Below are 22,609 nucleotides of genomic sequence, written 5' to 3' on the forward strand. Positions count from 1 at the left end.
TTTCCATTGCAGAGGTCTTCCACGAGAAGATAAAAAGCTGCAGTTGAACACAAAATGTCTCCTGTCACACAGTATTTTTTGCTTTGAATCGCTGTCTGTAAGTACAAGTTTTCGTGTGAACGAGTAAGGAACCCCAGGGGAATTCCTGCTTGCATGACAAAGACGCCTGCAATTGTGGTTAAGAGACTAGAAGTGTTGAGGCATGTTTGACCTTCAAACGTCAGCATGTTCATCTTACGAACATTTTGGATGTTTGCACAACCGTGAAGCGCTGCGAGTCCTTCCCTAGGGACCCACCCCGAGCGCAGCCATCAGTCCAGCGGGAGGAAGGCTGGTGTCATCCCAGCACCGCTCCGCGGGTGCTGCCCTGCAGCCCTCGAGTCCCAGCCTCACATTTCGTGGGGACGCTGCCGGGTGCGAGCACAGCCAGCATGCCGATCCTCCTCTTCGTCCTGAGGCTGCAAGGGACGAGATCTATCAGATGAACATGAGCTAGGCCTGAGTGCACTGAGCACAGCCCCGTAAGGCTGCTGTGCCTCCCCCTTTGCCAGCTGTGGACTTATCCTTTGAGGGCAGGTAAGTAAGGACGTGCTGCGCTGTCACATCGTAAGTACTATCTTTATCAGTCCTTTTAGCCTGAAGGGCAATGTGCCCTAAATGACGAATTCTTCACTGAAAATTAACCAAATTCTTTCCTACACTTAAAGTAATTCTGCAAATTCTTTTCCAAGGTTACAGATGAGCTCCCGGAAACAAACTTTCCCCCAAAAGTCAGGCTATCCACTGAAGTTGAGAATGTAAAGGCAGATTTATCAACAAATGCCTGAAGCCTATTAACAAAGGACAAAATATATTTCACAGAAAAACATTTAAGTTACTAAAACCATTTTTTCTCCGTCTCAATTAAAAAGGCAAATATGGTGATTAATTCCTACCAGTCTTCTGACAACCCAAACCAAATACATATAACTGCTTGTTACAGTTCACAGATCGTTGTTCTTGCTACAGTTAGCACACTAAGAGAGTTGATAACTTGCTAGACCTTAAAGGAGGCTGTAGCGAGGTGGGGGTTGGTCTATTCTCCCACATGCCTGGTGACAGGACGAGGGGGAATGGGCTAAAGTTGTGCCAGTGGAGGTTTAGGTTGGATGTTAGGAAGAAATTCTTTACGGAAAGGGTTGTTAGGCATTGGAATGGGCTGCCCAGGGAAGTGGTTGAGTCACCATCCCTGGAGGTCTTTAAAAGATGTTTAGATGTTGAGCTTAGTGGTATGGTTTAGTGGAGGACTTGTGAGTGTTAGGTCAGAGGTTGGACTCGGTGATCTTGGAGGTCTCTTCCAACCTGGATGATTCTGTGATTCTGTGAAAAGTAGTTATGATGTCTTGCTGCAAGTACTGTGACCAAGAAATACCAAACCTAGAAATCACTTTAGAACTTAAATTCAAACAGGTATTTAAAAACTACAGCTCAAGTCTAAGCAGCTGTCCCACAAGACTTTGGCAATACAGTTTCAGTAGCATCACTCCTAACCAAGGGGCTCTTTCCCAAGTTCTGCGTACTGCCACAGCTTTTTCTCCTCCGGATTTCAAAACCTGAAGCATTATTACTATGTCTTTCACACTTGTATTGAGTTGCAAGGTAGGATTACATGCACAGGAAGAACAATGCCAGCACTTAAAAATGAGATGACAATGTTCTTTCATCCTGCCTGTAAGACAATGGTCTTCAAATATAGACTAAAGAAATTTTCAGCTCAGCTGACATTATAAGCCATGTACACAATAGAAACAGTGGAGGAAAAAGAATTCTGACCTTAGGGATTTAAGTTTCATGGATTTTTTAAAGGAGAATTAAATGCAGCAGTAAGGAAACTGCACCCAGAGAGCGGTGGTCAATGGCTCTATTTCCAGGTAGAGGCTGGTGACAAGTGGTTTCCCTCAGGGGTCTGTCTTAGGACCAATACCGTTTAGTATCTTTATCAGCAACATAGACAAGGGGATCGAGTGCACCCTCAGCAAGTTTGCAGATGACACCAAGCTGAGTGTGCAGTTGATACCAAAGAAGGAAGGGATGCCATCCAAAGAGACCTGGACAAGCTTGAGTATTGGGCCCATGTGAACCGAATGAGGTTCAACAAGTCCCAGCGCAAGGTGCTGCACCTGGGTTGGAGCAATCCCAGACATGTGCACAGTCTGGGAGAAGAACTCACTGAGAGCAGCCCTGCAGAGCAGGACTTGGGGGTTCTGGTGGATGAAAAGCTTGACATGAGCCAGCAGTGTGCACTTGCAGCCCAGAAGGCCAACTGTGTCCTGGGCTGGATCAACAGAGGACTGGCCACCAGGGCAAGGGAGGTGATTGTCCACCTCTGCTCTGCCCTTGTGAGGCCCCACTTGGAGTGCTGTGTCCATGTCTGGGACCCCCAGCACAAGAAGGATGTGGACTTGTTAGAACAGGTCCAGAGAAGGGCCACAAAGATGATCAGAGGGCTGGAGCACCTCTCCTACATAGAAAGGCTGAGAGAGATGGGGCTGTTCAGCCTGGAGAAGAGAAGGCTCTGGGGATAACTCATTGCAGCTTTCAGTACTTCACAGGGGCTTATAAAAAAGATGGAGAATAACTTTTGCTTGAGCAGACAAGGACAGGACAAGGAAGACTAGTTTTAAACTGAACAAGAGAAGATTTAGATTAGATGTTAGGAGGAAATTTTTCACTCAGAGGGTGGTGAGGCACTGGAACAGGTTGCCCAGAGAAGCTGTGAGGTCTGTGAGCCCTGGAGGTGCTCAAGCCCAGGTTAGATGGGGCCCTGAGCAACCTGATCCAGTGGGTAGTGTTCCCGCCTATGGCAGGGGGGTTGGAACTAGATGAGCTTTGTGGTCCCTTCCAACCCAAACCATTCCTATGATTCTATGAAGCATGGAACTGAAGATCTGCATTTTTCACCGAAAAAGGGAAGCAACAGATTTAAAATCACAACTAATATTAAAACATTAATTGGATACCATCATCGGGGAAACCGATGACCATTTTCAATATTCAAGATAAAGTCATCTATTTTAGAGAAGCATCAGGTCTTACAGCAGTTGTTTGGTTATATGACAAACAGAGAAACAGCATCGTTCTTCAGTGCAAATGAAGCAATATCAAACAACCCCTCAGACCCTGTCTGTAACTGTCATAATCAAGACTGCTTTAAATGAAGCCATTTTTATCACAATTTGTTGCTAGCAAAAATATAAAGGAAAAGCTAAGTTCAGGCAATTATACCTTTCTTCACATTGGATGAAGTACTGACAGATGGGGAAAAAAACCTTCCCACTGAGAACATAAAGCATACTTTTGCTATGACAAAAGATTTTTTTTTTTTTTCCTTAAGTGCTACCTTGCCTTTGTGCTAGAGCAGACTAATCACAGAGCTCTCAGGAAGCATCATAGGGTATCTCTCTATTTTCCTGGCTCAGGTAGCATCAAGTGAGATGTGAAATAAGATGATAGGGAACAAGTGGCAGAGCTGATGAAAAGCTGGGAAGAGGACAGAAGTAGGACTGGATGGATAGCGGATGCTGAGAGGAAGAGGAAGCATTTAGAGGAGATTGATGCTAAGCTAGGAAGAGGATTACTCAGAAAGAAAAGGAGAGAAGAAACAGCAGTGCCTCAGGTGAGGAGACATGAGTAGAATGGTGATGGACAAGACAGTAGGGCCTGGTGAGTCATAAAAGTGAGCAAGGCTGAAAAACAAATTGAGAGAGACTTAGTAAGAAGAGCAAGACAGGGATATGAACCCTTAGAGAGGTAGAAAAGCAGCAGGTTAGAGGGAACAACAGAGCTGTGAATTCTGATGATGCACTCTGACAGTGGAAAGGAACCCATGAAAGCACGAGAATGCCTATCGCAGATGAAAAGAACTTTCAGCTTAAGTGCACAACAGCAGGTACCTTCAACAACATCCAAAAAGGGTGTACTTGTAGCGTATAAAAGCTTACAGGGGTATTTCCTCAAGACAATGTTTTACCACCAGTTCCACAGATCTTGAGGTCCCTAACACCTGCTGGGTTATCCTGTGGTGAACTGTCCTATTCTTTGTTTTTAACCTCTGCAGGCTCTCAGCACCTGCAAGATTCCGTGGCAGAGAGGTGAGGAGCTCACATGTACACTGTTCAATAAACCACACAATTGTACAACACCCCCGTTTGCCTGGAGCCTGAGGCCTGCTAGTCTCATTTGATAATCTGAGGTCTCATCTTGGAAGATGGTGTGAATGACCATCCCTCATCCACCTTCTCCCCTCCAAGCTACTCGTGACTTAGCAGAGCACTGTCAGAGCCTCCAGGCGTCTCTTTTCTATGCTGTAAATGTCTCATCTACAGTGTCATTTCTTCTATAGGAGATGCAACCTATTCAAAGTGCTCATCAACACTCTTTAAATTGCTCAATTTCTATCACATACTTCTTAAGAGGAAGACTAGAACTGCACACTGTTCACAAATACATGAAAATTCACAGTGGAAACAGTGGCACAGTTATATTCTGAGTTGCCATCCAGAGGGACCTTAATAGGCTTGAGAGGTGGGCCTGTGCAAACCTCACGAGGTTCAACAAGGCCAAGTGCGAGGTCCTGCATCTGGGCCAGGGCAATCCCAAGCACAAATACAGGCTGGGCAGAGAATGGACTGAGAGAAGTCCTGAGGAGAAAGACCTGAAGACCTGGGGGTGTTGGTTGATGAGCAGGTCGACGTGCTGGCAATGTGCGCTCGCAGCCCAGGGTAGATTCTAAACTAAAAAGGGTAGATTCGGATTAGACATTAGGAAGAAGTTCTTTACTATGAGGGTGGTTGGGCACTGGAACAGGTTGCCCAGGGGAGTTGTGGATGCCCCACCCCTGGAAGTGTTCGAGGCCAGGTTGGAAGGGGCTTTGAGCAACCTGGTCTATTGGGGGGCATCCCTGCCCATGGCAGGGGGTTGGAATTATACAATCTTTAAGGTCCCTTCCAACCCAAACCGTTCTGTGATTCCATGACTCCCTGCTCCTCTCCTAACAATTCCTAGTGCTGCTGGTTTTGGCAGTAATGAACCAGTATTTTCACAGAGCTACTAATGCCTGAGGTCTCATTCCTAAGTAGTTAGGGGCTACTCATAGTAACACCATATCCACTAAGATAAATCTATGTTGTGATTCCCCCATGTACACTACCTTTATTGCATTGATTTTCTCTTGCCATTTTATCTCTAGTCAATCAATATCAGAGACCCACCTGAAACTCTTCACAGCTTGCTTTTATTAATTCTACCCTAAATAACTTAGTGACTCCAGCAAATGGGTCATCACACAATTTACCCTCTTTTCCAAATAATTCACGACTATTTTGTATGTCACAGGCAGAAGAACTGATCTCTTTGAGATTCTTCTACTAGTGACCTTTTTCCACCTTGAGGATGGACCATTAATTCCTACTTTTTTTTTTCCTTATTTAGCCACATAAGAGATTTCTATTCCATGGTAGATTAATTTCTTTAATAGCTTCTGGTAATGGACCTTGATACATTTCTTTTGAAAAATTGAAGTAGACACACTATCCATTTGCCTATCTACTCCTTTAAAAAAAATTAAAGTGCCTTTTCCTCAATACCATACTCAGTGGCAAACCCAATATTCCTAAGTGCTTAGTGCTTCAAACCTTCCCCCCCGCAAAACAGACTTTATGAAATGCATTTCCAGGATCTTCCCTAGAACCTTTACAAATATACAGTGATTCCCATGACTCTTCCTTTGCAGTTAATGAATCTGATCAATCAGACCAGAATGTATTTAGGATGAAATTTTATCACGGCTTTCACTTAGGTGGCACAAAACTGTAGAAAGATGCTCCACATGTAAATCAATTTATTGACACGTGATGAGATGTACACTTCCCTTCCTCCTCCTCTCCCTATCTTTCCTTCCTGAATGGCTAGGCAAACAACAACCTTTAATTAGCAGAATTCTCCCACGGCAAAATTAAGTACTGCTTGCTGGAGGAAACACCCAAACAAGGATGAATCAGCTCTGTGGCACCACAAAGATCCTCAGATGAAAACGTCCCATTTCATCTGTTCCAAAAGCCGGGTGTGTACAACGAACAAGGTATGAAACCTATGCAGTGGCTTCATACATTGTTCACAGGTTGCATGTATGTGAACGCACATGTCAATCAAGAACCATGTATGTGTATACTTCATGAAGACTTGTGTGCATGCATAAGTACACATGCATGCTGCTTCAAGTGTTTTTAATTTGGAGCCAACCACTAACATAACTTTGAAGTTTCCCCCAGCCCTTCTCCATCCTTCTAACTATAAAAAGGGATGGACAGTCCTTACCTCATGACCTTTATGAAACTAAAACTGTCTCCAAAGCACTCAGGCAAGATGAGAGAAACTTCTGAGGGGAAAATTGGTTTTGTCTTCAGGCAGGGTTTGAATGGTAAGCACTGCATAAGGCTGAGGGACCTGCTGAGCCAAAAGGCAGGAACAAAATATCACAAAGAGCATTAGGAGCACAGCACTGGCTGGGTACCTGTGCAACCTCAGCCTCTGAAGCACAGCTGGCACAGAGAGGGCCAAGATAAGGTCACAGGGGCTACCTTAGCTTTCTGATTTCCCAAGTTTTGAGCCCTTAACTTTTCAACCTTACCAATACTCCCTCAGCACTACCTTTTGTGGTGAACTGTTCTTATATAAAGCACTGAAGATAAAGTAGGAATGCTTGACATTCAGGCAACTCAGATAGAGTTACAAGAGACAAAAAACTTAGTCCAGCCAAACTATTACACATTTCAAAACAACCTGGGCTTTTTTTTTTTTTTTTTGAAAAAATATTTACTACGATTTGTAATGCTTTAATAGGTGGCTATTAACAAGACCTCCACGTATCCGTGACAGCTTCCTGTGAGCTGTTCTTCAGGTGTATACACCACCTGCTCTGGTTTATTTTCTGCATTTTAAAGAAGCAAATATAACGCTTATTTACAATATTTACTTCCAAGTACATTATTTTACTGCTTCAGGAGTAGACTTGCAGAAGTGTTTTGTTCAAGATCTCCAACAGGTTTTGTGTTTTGTCTTATCCCACAAATCCGTTTCTCATTAAAATCTTACTCCAGTCACCAAACAAATAAAACCTGTGTTCACCCTAAAAATGGTCAGAAATACACCAGCTCAGATTCATTGCTTCTGGGCTAACTGTACAAAAGTATGGTGTTTTACATTTACTCTTACACATGAAGGCGCATTCTGGTCACCACCAGCACATTAATTGTGCTTCACGTCTTCACTTCAAGGTTTCCGAGGCTCCAGCTCGAATTTGGCTAACAAACAGCTGAATCAATGTTTGGCAAAAGTGAGGAGGTGGCAGACCTGTGACTGACTGAGGAAGTTCTCACTTGCCTGGTGGGTGCATTCATTCAGGATTTCTCTGCCCACTCCCCACCTCTTCCTCTAGCAGATGGTATTTTGTCCCCTGAAGCACGCCAAAAGCCACATTAATGATTTATACAGTCCTTGGAAAGGCACAGCCATAAACCAAGAGTCATTGCAGCCACTAAGAACTACAATGAAAAGATAATCTCCTCATTGCTTGTGAAAACCATCAGTAAGCCTGCTGATACTTAGCAGCCACCTTCTTTACAACAGAGGTTGACCATAAAATTCAGGCCGAGTTCAGGTATACAAGGAAAAACACTTCAACTCGATAAAGCATGTCAGGCCATGCTCTTAATTACGCTGCTGCAAAGCAGGGCATTCAGGAGCACACTCGATGAAGAGGCCCAGATTTTGCTGCAATTAGCTCAGCAGCAGGGACATGGGAATAGGAGGAGATTCAGACTGCCAGCACAGCGCCGAGGAGCTGTCGGCCCGCCAGCCAAGCGTGGTTTTGGGTCTGTGCAGGGGCCTGGCGAGGTGGCCCCTGGAAGAGGTAGCCCGAGCCCAGGCCATGGTGCAGCGGGGGAAGGCAGCGGGGGAAGGCAGCGTGCTCCCACACCTTGCTGTCCCTCAGGAGATGCACCCGGCCTGTGCCGGCAGGGCTCTCCTCCACCTACCAGCACCATACCAGATATACCACTGGCAGGCAGGAATATTGTCCGCTAGGGAGAAAAGAGCAGATATGAAAGGATTTCTCTCAGCAGCACTGCAATGAAGAGTTGTGCCTTTCATTGCACCCTAGATTTCTCTGCCCGCGGTCTCCTTGCTGAGCAATTCAAGCTGGCAGTCTTCTCTGAGTTTTCTCTCCCTCTCGTCAGCTAGCACTGTCAGAAATCTAGACGTGATGCAGTCATGCAGGCTGAAAATAAGCGTGTTTTATATTTTAGGAAAAGAGTATGGCATGAGGCTTGCCTGCATCACTCCTGTGGCAGAGCAAAGATGGTGGCAAGCTGGAGGCGGGCAGCTAAACCAACAGTGACAGAGAAACTCTGTGACAATTAATGTCATTCCGCTGATTAGGTGCTGCATGGAAAAGCCAGTGGAGAGCTCTTCCAAGCTGTCTGTAAGAGCAGCTTTGCCACTGCAGCTGGAAATAGGCCCACTAGGTAGTGGCTGAGAGAAAACAACAGGCAGTACTGCCAGGTAGCAGCAGCAAACAGGCATTTCACATGCTCATGTGTACAAATCCCACAGTTAAAATCGCAAGTAGACTACCAGATGAACCAGAAACAGTTGTGCTGTCAACTATATATTTATTTAAATGATTTATTCCAGGCATAACCCTCATGTTTCCTTTGGTTTAACTGGCTATGCATGTGTATCAAAGCTTGAGTACTCCTTTTTGTCAGACACCAACAAGGGGTTAACTTTACAAGCTGTTAGAGTAATCAAGCATGACAAGTTAATAAGTATTTTCAAAGATGTTTTTGTTAAAACCCAATCCAGAAGTCAGCTTTCCACCACATAACTAAACAGCAAAATATACTTGTCATATAACCTAATCCATTTGTTTATGGAGAAATTATCAGAAGCAAAGTTTGATTGACAGAGGCTACATACATAATGATATTGCAATACGTCTGGATCCTCCAAGCACTGCCTGAATATGGGGCTTAGCAGCACACATTAAAGAGGCAACAGAGTCGCACGTGAGCATGCAAGCAAGCGTTTTACACGGCACAGTTAATCAAAGCTCTGATAATTCCCCTTTACCCCATCTCACAGCTGGATGTCCACAAACATCTATGTAATTTAGAGGCTATGGTGTATAACGAGCAACTAGGCCAGGGTATATTTCACCAACAGTTAATGAAATGCCATCTATTCAGGAAAGTGTAGCTATGCATTTATCTAAGGTTTAAAGGAATGGCACTGCTGGGATAAGGATGCCTGCTCCTGCAGCAATCTTGGAAAATTGAGTGGATTACCTCATTTCACAGCCCACGTTACACAAATTTGCCAGCTGCTTTTCCTCATGGAAGATGGGAAGAGAAGAGAAAGCAAACCAAAACTGCTTATTGCCCATGCTACCCCAGAGCGAAAAAGACCCAGGAAGAAGTCCTGCCTTACTGCTGCAGCTGGTGGTACATCTCCCTCTACCTTTAACAAGGCCAGACTTGCAGTCAGGATATTATTCTAGAACAGTTTACAAAGTGAAGAAGCGGTAATCATGGGCTTCTTGACACTGCTTGCTGAAACCCTGCAGCCCAGACCCCCCAGCAAGAGCCTGTTTTTTGCGTGCTGAAGGTGTGGGGATGCCAGCATGCTCCCTCACCCAGAGACCATGTCAAGAAGCACTGCAGATCTTTACCCCTCGGCTTACAAGTCTCACTGCTCGCCATCTTCACCTGAGCACCAAAACACATTTGTGATTATGCCAAGCAGCACACTTCTCCCTCAAATAGCAAGATTTAACCCTGTGATCTTTGTATTTAAAAAATCAATCTTTTGAACCATCACGTCAGACTGCTGTCTTCATGGCAGAGAGGGAGAGAGAGACCTAAGCAGATTCCTATTTCTGTTGTGAGGTGGGTAACAGAGCTTCAAGCCATAATAAGCACACACTGAAGGATGTCATTTTCTAAAAAAATGAAGATAAAAATAAGGATACTGTTAAGGCAAATGCCTTCACTGTGTTCACAGAGGTAACTAGAATTTATTCAACAATTTCCATTTCACAAGAAGTTTTTTCTCCTCAGTAAACAAACTGTACAGTAGCCCCTGTGTCCCTGGAAGCATGCAAGAGAGATTTATCTGATTATCTGATTTAGAAACAGATTTACTGCATGAGAACATTTTCTCAAAACCTGTAGTTTTAAGAATATCTCCAAGCCTTGCACACCAGCATAATATATCTTAAAAATAAATAAAATTGATAGTGCTTTTCTTCTTTGTTTTGATTAGTCATTGCAAAAGCACATGGCTCACTCAAGGCTTTCATTTTGTCGTATTTAAATTATCATCTACATACTTTAGCTGCATCTACTCACAGAAAGGAAATATGAAGCCGTGTAATCCAATAAATCTGATCAATATTACCAGAGTATATTGCTACAAATTGCTGCACTAACTACCATGCAAGAGTCTCAAAGAGAAAAGCAGTCAAGTGCTGAAGCGATATGCTCTCTACATGTCTCCCAAGGCCTTGGCTGAAGACTGGAATGCAAATGTGTCCTGGTTCCAGTTAGGACAGAGTTAAGTAGCTCATAGTAGCTGGTAGGGTGCTATGTTTTGGATTAGGATGAGAAGAGCGCTGATAACATGCTGATGTTTTAATTGTTGCAGAGCAGTGTTTACACCAGGCCAAGGACTTTTCGGCTTCTTGCTCTGTCCTGCCAGCGAGCAGGCTGGGGGTGCAGCAGGAGCTGGGAGGGGACAGACCCAGGACAGCTGACCCAAACTGGCCAAAGGGGTATTCCATACCATCTGACGTCATGCTAAACAATATATAGGGGTGGCTGGCCGGGGTGGGGGGCCGGCTGCTCGGGAATAGGCTGGGCATCGGTCAGCGGGTGGTGAGCAATTGCATTGTGCATCACTTGTTTTCTTACACATTATTATTGTTAATACTATTACCATTATCACTATTATTATTATTATTGTTATTATTATTTTCCTGTCTTAATAAACTGTCTTTATCTCAACTCACAGGCTTCACTTTCCCGTTTCTCTCCCCCATCCCAGAGAGGGAGGGGGGAGGGTGAGCGAACGGCTGTGTGGTGTTTAGCTGCCAGCCGGGTTAAACCACAACAAAATGGACCATGAAGATGCTCCAGCCTGAAAGCAGACATATTTCTGTCACTCGGTGTTTTTCACCTCTGCAGTAAACAAATGTCAAGATGGAAGAAATGTTCAATTCACTCAAGATTCTGAAAGTGATTTTCACTCCAAGATAACATTTGTAATGCTATGAAGAGCTTTAAAAAACCCTCCAGGGCTTCAATAAAGGGCAACATTAAACTGGGGGGAAGGGGAAGCATCACACAGACTCAACTCTGCAATCAGCTGCCCACTAGCAAACTTTTTTAAGGTATCTTAATTCTTACTACTTAATGGTGGTCTACATCAAGGGTCTACTTCTGTTAAGATTACTGCAGAATGGGTACTACCAGAGCCTTACTTCTGAAGTTGCCCACTACCAACCACATCAAGGGTAGTAAAGAAGCACATGAAGAGCTGATAAGCAAGATCAAACATTAAAAAAATATATTTTTTTCTAGTATTGAAATGGTATTAGCAGGGGAGAGAGAAAAAAATACTGAGCTGTTTGTGCAGGCTGCAAGATTAGTTATCGGAATTAAAACAAAAACACGATATTGTATAAAGTCAAAAGATAATCCGTCATCAAAGCCATGAGACACTAGCAGCCTGAATTCAATCAACTTGCTTCCTCCAGTCTTACTCTCTTGATTTACAAGGCAGCAAGTCTTTAAACTATTTGTAACTTGACCACAACTATTAAACTATAGAAAAATCAAAGTAGTAAAATAATAAGGTAACTAACTGTCTTACAGGAAGAGTAAGTAATCAGTCTTTGTTAAAAACAAAAAGAAAAAAAACAACTCCCCCCCCCCCCCCCTCTTTCAAGACTTCTGCTCTTTTCAGGGAACCTGTTTATCTTATGGCCAGCTTTTCCACCATGAGGGCAATGAGCCAACAAGATGTTGGGAACTAAGCAAACCTGACTTCCCATGGCAGGGGTATACCACCGCACTTGGGAAAATGACCCACTCCGTCAGACTCCCGCTCTAATGCACTTTCACTGCATGAAAGACAGCCTCATTTAACTGCTGCTGTAGGTCCCCAGAGAGCAACTAGAGGGCTGTTTGGTGAAGAAACAACAGATAATGGTAATTCTTCCTCCAGCGGAAGTACTACATGGTCACTCTCCCCGCACTACACTCTCAGGAACATTAGTATCTCCTCGGGATTTTGTTCCTATTAGCTTTATTCTAGTCATGGTCAAAAGCTAGGATGAAGGAGAAGGATGATAAACATCCATAAACACAGGCAGACAAATGTGTAAGCTCAGTTACAAGGAAATATGGCAAAAAAATACATTTTTAAATATAAAATTGGAGTTAAGGGCAAAGCATTAATGGGAATGAGCTGCTTAAATGCCTTTAAAATTTTTGCCTCCAGCAAGAAAAGTCTAACTTACTACCTAAGATAGCAGACATTTAACTCTTGATAATTTTTCATTCAAAACAGCAGCTCAGGAAAAATACCTTAAATGTCCAAGCCCGGTTCCTCACACCTGCAGGCAACTGCTCATAATGCCGTTCATAATTTTATGAACTTCCTTCTGAATTACTAGGCTTCTTGCTCCTATCCTTTTTACCAGGAAGCTGCTGGAGCTCCTTACTATTGCAGAAGCTTCCTTGAAATTTCCAGATTAAATTTATTCATGGCCAATTTATATTCATTTGCTCTTGTGATGACATTGTCTTTTATCTTAAATTAAGTTGTAAGTTCTCCAGGGCACTGACCAAATCCACATAAGAATGCAGAGTCCTGAGCATAATACTTCTCTGATTGTAACTCAGAGCTTTGATTACAATCACAATACAATAAATAATAAAAATTAGTTTTCGCACCTCTACTGGTATGCTCTTTTTCCACCACATCTGTACCTAGGCCAAGTGGACTCACATGGAATTTGATCAAATATATTATGATGAAGCCGGGTGAGACTGCAGTCCTGCCCCACTTCCATGAAGTTGCTTACCTTGCTCTACAAGTTTATTTGATCTACAAGCTGATGTTTTTATCTTGATCATGGACAACGAAGGAAAGCACAGCAACAAATGCAGAGATGACCTTATTTAACATTAAAAAAAAATTTGGTGTATGAGAGATCAACATAACGCACACAAAGGCTTGGAAAAAGGTCCTCCCCAGAAGTCTTGACTTGGGGTACTTCCTGAACACTCATGCTCAGAAAAGACTCGTCATTCTTATCTACAGTGGCATCACAACTACATACCACAGCTCTAGAAACATGCATTTCCTACCCATACAATCAAATGCAAGATCTAGAAACTTTACCGATTGATAGTTTCCCTCATATTTCTAGACAGACTTTTCACATCTGTTGGTTTATCACCTTACTGGTAGCACGTGTATTCATTACTCTGCAGTCCCGTTGTTGAGTTAGCCCACTCACTGCCTCTGTATCAGGCAGCGTGCCACGTGTTTTACCCAGTCTAAACAAATGAACAAAAATTCTAGAAAGATCGTGTATCTTCTGGAATTTCTTTCATTGTTTGTTTAATCGAATAACTGGCCTGAGATGCTTTCCACACAGTATTTTATCTGCCCTGGCATAACAGAACAGCAAGCTCCAACCTTGAACTCCGACATGTAAACATGAAGCCAGACTGCCAATTCATATGATTTAAAAATGACACTGGTAAAGCAATGTATTTAAATATACCATGGAATAATTTCAAGATAAAGATGTGATTAGAATATTAATGAAAACAACAAATTAATATGATTCTCAATTTTATGAATGCTGACTGAAAGCTAACAGAGAAGTAAAGGTTAACAAAAACACAGCCAAACAAAAAAAATCCACAAAAAAAATCCAAAGGAACGAATCTCCCTTTTAAATTGGTGAACCAATTCAAAGTACCAAGAACACAGCAGAGAATACCAAGCTACTGCTACAAAAAGGTATTTGCAGAAAGAAATGGTATATTATTGTCTAGTTTTTGCTTGCTTTCAATTAAAATAGATTCAATTTGGTTTTTACAGTAACAGTCCAAAGACTAAATATGTAAATAATAATGAAAAAACGGTTTATATTTAGGGAAAAGGTGGATAGCTTATAAGCAAAGAACTGTAAACTGGGCACAGATGAATGTCTATATGGAAGAAAAGTAGGTAACAGACAGTGGCAAAAATCTGGGGAGTAAGCAGAAGTCTGTTTTGCAGTCACTCGGGAAAATAGCATCAGGAAGATCAAGAGCATTTTCTATTTAAGGTAGTTCCAAAGGACTGGACAATTGGACAAAACCCACCTCAGAGAAGACAATAATATAGAGATACAAAAGATACTTATGTAGACTCTGTACTTTTTGTCATAAAAAGATAGAAACTTCAAAGAGCAGGAAAAAGACAACTACTCACCCAAACACCTGTAGGGAACCACAATATGTGGGTGACCATTGCACTGCTTCCATCCTCTCTTGCACCAGTTTTGGATTGTAACTGGCTGGTTGGCTTCGACAACATTGGTAATTTGCAATTCAGGGTAAACCTAACATTAAAAATATAAACAAGAAAAATGTTATCACAAACATGCACTCTGGGTCACGCGATACGTAAAATGGACATCATAACACAATAGTCCCTTTCCTATCTTCTCCCTCTTCTGCTGTACATTTGTATTTCAATTGACTTCATGGTATAAGCATGGACACTTGCCTAAAAAGCCAGTGTATTTGTTTGTCAGTAAAAACATGCAGGTGCTAGCTCACAATACAATGGTGGTAACAGATGGCTGTCAAAATACAACTTGGCTGCTTATACTTGCTTAAGCTGAATATCACCTGAACAGGTGTTTCATGGTTGACTAAAATACCCCCTCCTTCATGTCCAGGATATCACTGTTCTTGCAAAACTTCATATATTGGTCCTAATCTCCATACATCTAGAATTAATAGCATGCCTTTATGTTTCTCTTAATCATTTTAACCAACATCATATTCTGTCCCACTGCAGTCTGCATAGTATTTTGTTCAATCAGTTATTCATATTTAAGTTTGTATCACCAATACAAATGCCTTTCCAACTTTATGAAATGGCTGAGATCAAAATCCAGTCTGTTCTTTGTAATGTAATACTCTTTCAACACCCACAACCATGCTACCAGCAAACAGGATGACTAATTTATTGGGAAGCCACAGCTTTGATCAAACTACATACTTGGCTTTTTATCTCCCTCAGTCCTTTAAACATAGACGCCTTTTTAAATTATTATTTTATTGTCAGTAACATCTCCTCTGGTTTCTTTTGCCAATTTTCTGGACAAGTCTTAGCTGCTGACCTTTTGTGCATACCAACGTCCCAGTCACGTTGTACAGAGAACATCTATAGGAGCTTTTCAGTTCCTAAGAAGCACGTTACCTCTAGCAATGCTGAGGTTCACGCTGTGGAGTGCTTTCAGAGCAGGCAAACTAGATTCTTAACGGATAAAACCAAAGCAGAAGATGTGCTACAGGAGCACATCAAACACCTCCCCAGCCATTAATGGATGTTACTCCATACAACCAAAACAAAACCTGCAAAATGTGCTCAGTGTGATGCTCAGCCCCAGCTGCTTCACTCCACGCTCCCAACTCTCCCCCCACCACCCTATTTGCTACCATAGCCTATGGCTCTTACTTTTGATTTTTCACATCAGCCGTCTGCCAGCCCTAACATCAGACTCAGAAGGAACTAGCTTTCCTTCACCTCTCCTCAAGCAGTCCTGACCAATTTCCGAGTATGTCAAATCTGAGGATTTAGGCAGACTGAAAACTCAGTCCACTCATACCTACCAACGGAGAAGGAAAATACAAACAACCCTGAGGAAAAGCAACTAACTGGAGGATTTTTTTGGACCATCTGCAGAAAAAGAATATAATCCCAACTGAAGAGAGCTAGGTCAAGATGGGTGACTTCCACAAGTCTAAAACCAATGCTTGGAAAATCACCGTAAGAACCTCTGCAGCCCTCTCTGAGAAAAAGGGATTATCACACAAAACAAGGCCAGGCATAATAGCAATGCTGAAGAAATTACCAGTTAGAGAAAGAAATACTCTACCTAAAAACTGTGCTTTATGCTGAGGAGACTGAATGCCAGCCTTGCCTGTACTACAAAACAGCACTTTTTAATCAGATACTTATCAGACGTAGGCACTTCACAGGAGTTATCTGAAATGTTTTTTCCACTTTAGCACCCCCAGCTCATTACGGCGAAGGCATCAGGTGCAGTCTTCTATCCTAACCCAGCATGCTAGACTTCAGATGAAGCCCACAGAGCAGAGCTGAAAACTTACAGCAAAAGTTTTTCTAAGCTCAGAAGATTGTGGCTTTGCATGGTTCTTTTGTTTGCTCTGCAGCAGGTGACCAGGGCTGACGGTCACCACCCGCATTACAAATACAACATTCCCGATACACTGGCAGAAAGCAGCTCCAGAAGAACTTACTGCTCCCTCTGTGCTTCAAATACTGGATTCTGAACAGAAACAGCAAGGTTGCAAATTAAATGAAAGCTCCCCTGTCATCTTCAACCTCATTATCTTTTGATAATTTTGATGTTGTGGAACTCCAGGCTGGGAATGATAAGGTTGAATCCCTGTGGGTTAGGATCCGCGGGAAGGCCGGCAAGGCTAGCATCCTGGTCGGGGTCTGTTATAGACCGCCGAACCAGGATGAGGAGACGGATGAGGAGTTTTATAGGCAACTGACAGAAGTTGCAAAATCGTCGGCGCTTGTCCTCGTGGGGGACTTCAACTTCCCGGACATATCCTGGAAACACAACACGGCACAGAGAAAGCAGTCTAGGAGGTTTCTGGAGAGCGTGGGAGATAGCTTCCTGACGCAGCTGGTCAGTGAACCTACCAGGGGTGGTGCCCCGCTAGACCTTCTCTTCACAAACAGAGAAGGACTGGTGGGAGATGTGGTGGTCGGAAGCTGTCTGGGGCAGAGTGACCACGAAATGGTAGAGTTCTCTATTCTTGGCGAGGCCAGGAAGGGGACCAGTAAAACTGCTGTCTTGGACTTCCGGAGGGCTGACTTTGAGCTGCTCAGGACGCTGGTTGGCCGAGTCCCCTGGGAGGCGGTTCTGAAGGGCAGAGGAGTCCAGGAAGGCTGGGCGCTCCTCAAGAAGGAAATCGTGATGGCACAGGAGTGGTCCGTCCCCACGTGCCCAAAGATGAGCCGGCGTGGAAGAAGACCGGCCTGGCTCAACAGAGAGTTGCGGCTGGAGCTTAGCAGAAAAAAGAGTGTTTATAATCTTTGGAAAAAAGGGCGGGCCACTGAGGAGGACTACAAGGATGTAGCGAGGCTGTGCAGGGAGAAAATTAGAAAGGCCAAAGCTCATCTGGAGCTCAATCTGGCTACTGCCGTTAAAGACAACAAAAAATCCTTTTACAAATACATCAACGCGAAACGGAGGACTAGGGAGAATCTCCATCCTTTACTGGATGCGAGGGGAAACCTAGTTACTAAGGATGAGGAAAAGGCTGAGGTGCTTAATGCCGCCTTTGCCTCAGTCTTTAGCGGCAATACCGGTTGTACTCCGGACACCCAGTGCCCTGAGCTGGTGGAAGGGGATGGGGAGCTGGATGTGGCCTTGGCTATCCATGAGGAAATGGTTGGCGACCTGCTACGGAGCTTGGATGTGCGCAAGTCGATGGGGCCGGATGGGATCCACCCAAGGGTACTGAGAGAACTGGCGGAGGAGCTGGCTGAGCCGCTTTCCATCATTTATCGGCAGTCCTGGCTATCGGGGGAGGTCCCGGTTGACTGGCGGCTAGCCAATGTGACGCCTATCTATAAGAAGGGCCGCAGGGCAGACCCGGGGAACTATAGGCCTGTCAGTTTGACCTCAGTGCCGGGGAAGCTCATGGAGCAGATTATCTTGAGGGTCATCACGCGGCACTTGCAGGGCAAGCAGGCGATCAGGCCCAGTCAGCATGGGTTTATGAAAGGCAGGTCCTGCTTGACGAACCTGATCTCCTTCTATGACCAAGTGACGCGCTTGGTGGATGAGGGAAAGGCTGTGGACGTGGTCTACCTTGACCTCAGTAAGGCTTTTGACACCGTTCCCCACAACATCCTCCTCAAGAAACTGGCTGCTCGGGGCTTGGACTGGCGTACGCTTCGCTGGGTTAGAAACTGGCTGGATGGCCGGGCCCAGAGAGTTGTGGTGAATGGAGTCAAATCTGGTTGGAGGCCGGTCACTAGTGGAGTCCCCCAGGGCTCGGTACTGGGGCCGGTCCTCTTTAATATCTTTATTGATGATCTGGATGAGGGCGTCCAGTGCACCCTCAGTAAGTTTGCAGATGACACCAAGCTAAGTGCGTGTGTCGATCTGCTCGAGGGCAGGAAGGCTCTGCAGGAGGATCTGGATAGGCTGGAGCGATGGGCTGAGGCCAACTGTATGAAGTTCAACAAGGCCAAGTGCCGGGTCCTGCACCTGGGCTGCAACAACCCCAAGCAGAGCTACAGGCTGGGAGATGAGTGGCTGGAAAGCTGCCTGGCCGAGAAGGACCTGGGAGTATTGGTGGATAGTCGGCTGAATATGAGCCAGCAGTGTGCCCAGGTGGCCAAGAAGGCCAACGGCATCCTGGCCTGTATAAGAAGCAGTGTGGCCAGCAGGTCGAGGGAAGTGATTGTGCCCCTGTACTCGGCTCTGGTGAGGCCGCACCTCGAGTACTGTGTTCAGTTTTGGGCCCCTCGCTACAGGAAGGACATGGACGTGCTCGAGCGAGTCCAGAGAAGGGCGACCAAGCTTGTGAGGGGTCTGGAGAACAAGTCTTACGAGGAGCGGCTGAGGGAGCTGGGCTTGTTCAGCCTGGAGAAGAGGAGGCTCAGGGGCGACCTCATCGCTCTCTACAGTTACCTGAAAGGAGGCTGTAGAGAGGTGGGGGTTGGTCTATTCTCCCACGTGCCTGGTGACAGGACGAGGGGGAATGGGCTAAAGTTGCGACAGGGGAGTTTTAGGTTGGATGTTAGGAAGTACTTCTTTACCGAAAGGGTTATTAAGCATTGGAACGGGCTGCCCAGGGAGGTGGTGGAGTCACCATCCCTGGAGGTCTTTAAAAGACGTTTAGATGTAGAGCTTAGGGATATGGTTTAGTGGAGTACTTAGTGTTAGGTCGGAGGTTGGACTCGATGATCTTGAGGTCTCTTCCAACCTAGAGAAATCTGTGAATCTGTGAATCTGTGAATCTTTTGCCTTCGCCTCCCCACTTCCACCAAACAGGTCTGCACATGCTCGTGCTCGGCTCTTTTTACAGCACTGCAAGAACAGATTAGGATTTCACCACGGTGGGAAACTTCACACCTCAACTGCTGTGAAAATATTACACTGCAAGGCACCATAGCTACCTCAAGAGATAATGAGGAAGATAAAATCGAAAGATCTGCTTTTCTTCGGACACCGCCTTTATCATCATCATCACCCTACAATCTCCCAAGTTTGTACATCCCCAGACGCTGCACTAATTACAGCCCACAGGCACGTAACATCGGATGCTGGCACAAACCACACGCTTGATACAGCACACGGTGTCATTGACACATTCTCACGAGGGCCATTTGAACGTTTCTCACGGTTAAGTGTCACTCGTCACGTACCAGGAAGTAAATCTCTTAAATGAAAAAAAAAAAAAAAGGGCAAAAAAATTTCAAAACAGTTGGACTAGAAATGTGAAAAGAAACTAAATTAAGGAAAAACTCCAAATAGTTTGTGTATCCACAGAACGTGTATAACGCTTTAAAATGACTGGAAATAGAATCCTGACACTTGAGAACAAAGACACATTTAGCTGCTTTCCTGAGGTGAATTGCTAATGAGTAAGGCCAAACGATCACTGTAGAGTCTTACACCATCTTAAATAGTAAGACTGGCTGGGGAAGGAATTAATGCACTATTTTTATTTTCACTATCTCCCCAAACCATCATTTTAACTATTGGTTTGTACAGCAGACCGAATTCTAAGGAGTTAAAAGTTTGTCCAAAGGACTCAAGGAAGAAGAAATACAAAGAAGCCTCTTCTTCTGTTCCTACATCAGTTACCTAAGTCCTAATTTCCTTTGACGGTTCACACAAAGCTCTGTCCACCCTTCACATGAGAAAACAGGCTTTGAGTGTCATTATCAATAGGTTAACACCAGTAATTGGTATGCACTGACGAAAGTTCCCCTAACTAGACTTATGTAAGACACTTGCTCTGAATTGAAGTGGGACCTACTTAGTGGCATAGAAAAACGGGATTCATATTTATTTATAGTGTCCCTAATGAGCCATTGTTCCCCCTAGATAGTCAGAGTGTGTAGCTTTAGAAAATTACAGGACATTGAAAACTTCCAGCTTTATCGCAACTTGTTGCACGGCCATTCCTTCAATACATTTTAAAAGAAGTGGTGGAAGACGGAGGTCAACAATCAAAAATTTTTAACTGCCAATGGAAATTTATAGTTAGATCATTACTTACATCAAATTTCATCAGTAAATTTCCTTAAATTAACTTCAGAAGCAAAAAAAAAAAAAAAGCCTCTGCACTCAGCCTATTCAGAATTTAACATGACGCAGAGAGGTTACGTTCACCACTCTGAAGCCTGATGACATTTGGATTTAGAAGTAAAATGTGCATGTGCTTAATAAAGGGAGTTTTGATCTGTTATCACACAAAGGTATTGATGATGCAGTTGTGACAGTGTTACAACAATATAACTTAATCTAATATGTGAATATGTGTCATTGAACAAATTTGGTATTATCTTAAAACAAATTGGGAAGAGGAAAATAGTGAAGAAACTGGGAGGCAGAGGAGAAGATTTCAGTAACGAAGCAGTTTCACTCAGCCATATCTGCTTGGTAGAAGCGAACAAACTCTATTTAGCTTGGTGCAGCCTTGAAGTAATACTTGAGCATAATCATATGAGTCAGTCATCTCTGACACTAAAAGACATTTCTATTCAAAAGCAGAGGATTTCATCTCTTGGTATTATTCATTACCCCCCTCATCTCTAAAGTAATTCTGACCATTCAGGGTATTGTTTCTTTTATCAAATTATTCCATTAAATTATTGAAAGGTTTACAATGTTAGCCGATTAGGATTTTAGTGGAGCCATTTCAACTTACTTCTGATTTTTTTTTATTACACAACTAAGATAACAATAACAATAGAAATCACTACATATAAATCTTGAATTACTCTCGTAATACGTATAGTTGGAATTACCATTACAGATTTATTCTGAGTTCTGCTTGAGCTTAAGGATCTTTTCCTATATATTTCAAAAGCAAAATCATCACAGGGGAGAGAGCAAAATTCAGTTTTAGTCTCAAATGACTTGAGTCACTTCATGATCCTCCGTCATGAGTATGCTCCATCAATGGAAACATTTAAACTGAAAACATATGGGCCCACATTTGCACATAAACACGTGCACACACACTCTTTGTAAAATACAAGGTGGTATTACACATTAACGTGAACAGAAAAAAAACAACAGTGTCTTAGACTAACAAATTTAAAGTAAACTTTAATTAGTAACTGGTGTCCATCTTCACCAACAGTTTAAGACTGCAGAGAACCATGGCAAGAGGCAAAAATAATTGTTTAAGGTGCAAAACTATCATACTGTAATCACTTGCTATTAATTAAACATTTCAGTATTTTTCTCTGAAGTGTATCCCACATCAATTTGAATTTTGACTCTTTCAAATCAGAAGTGTGTATTAGTCTGCCACAACATGCCACCAATCATCAGTCAGAAGTAGATACATTTTCTTATTATCATTTCCTTTTATTTTTTTTCCCCCAAATCCTTCAGTTGTTTGCTGTACCTACACATGGTACCTTGGCTTAAATTACACCACACATTTGCTTTCTAGATCTGCCTTGTACTCTGTGTGGCAACATCTGACACAGCAGGACGTTGAAGTCAACTTGAATTCAAACATAATTCTCAACTCTCTAATGTCACAAGAAAAAAAAAAGTCTGTTTTGTTTCAGTCTCTCTAAAACATGCTACTTCAGAAATGGTGCTAATTTACCCCAAATCTGACAAGTACTTATGAATTGGGAACCTGCTAGAAATTTATCTCAGTCAGTGGCAGTATCTACATTAAAAAGCAAATATAAATGACCACTGAAAAGCTAGAAAGAAACACACATACAACTAAGAGATGAAGAAGAAACTACTACTGTAAATAGCCAGAACAAAAATTAGGGTGTTTTTAGTAGTTACATCTTTAGCAACTTGAATAACCCAAATGCTTTGATTTACTTAAAAGAAAGTGGAAAATAATCAAACTGTATTTCAGTTTGAGTTACAGGCAGACCAACAAAATCAAAACAAAACAAAAAATCCACCTTGGCTTGTGGACACATTTCCTTCCAACCAGACCATGCAAGTTTGTACTTT

General features: G+C 43.3%; 1 protein-coding gene and 2 long non-coding RNA genes across 6 annotated transcripts in view; 1 reads left to right on the forward strand and 2 right to left on the reverse strand.

Annotated features, from left to right (window-relative positions):
• The window catches only part of LOC308185346, a 28,838-nt gene extending 20,371 nt beyond the window's left edge, over nucleotides 1–8,467 (forward strand). The window contains exon 2 of the long non-coding RNA XR_013943313.1: nucleotides 13–8,467. This is a non-coding gene — a long non-coding RNA (uncharacterized lncRNA). The remainder of the gene's footprint in view (nucleotides 1–12) is intronic.
• APP (amyloid beta precursor protein) overlaps nucleotides 1–22,609 on the reverse strand; it is a 244,534-nt gene that overhangs the window by 160,325 nt on the left and 61,600 nt on the right. For all 4 annotated transcript variants that reach the window (XM_080573113.1, XM_080573114.1, XM_080573112.1 and 1 more), the window contains exon 3: nucleotides 14,590–14,719. In XM_080573113.1, coding sequence (XP_080429239.1) covers nucleotides 14,590–14,719 — 130 coding nt within the window. The remainder of the gene's footprint in view (nucleotides 1–14,589; nucleotides 14,720–22,609) is intronic.
• On the reverse strand, nucleotides 6,826–14,583 carry LOC308185366. The gene is made up of 2 exons (XR_013943327.1): nucleotides 11,216–14,583; nucleotides 6,826–10,629 (listed from the first exon to the last, which is right to left on the reverse strand). It is a non-coding gene; the product is annotated as an uncharacterized lncRNA (long non-coding RNA).

Source organism: Anser brachyrhynchus, assembly GCF_964034855.1.
Source record: "Anser brachyrhynchus genome assembly, chromosome: 1".
Lineage (NCBI taxonomy): Eukaryota > Metazoa > Chordata > Aves > Anseriformes > Anatidae > Anser > Anser brachyrhynchus.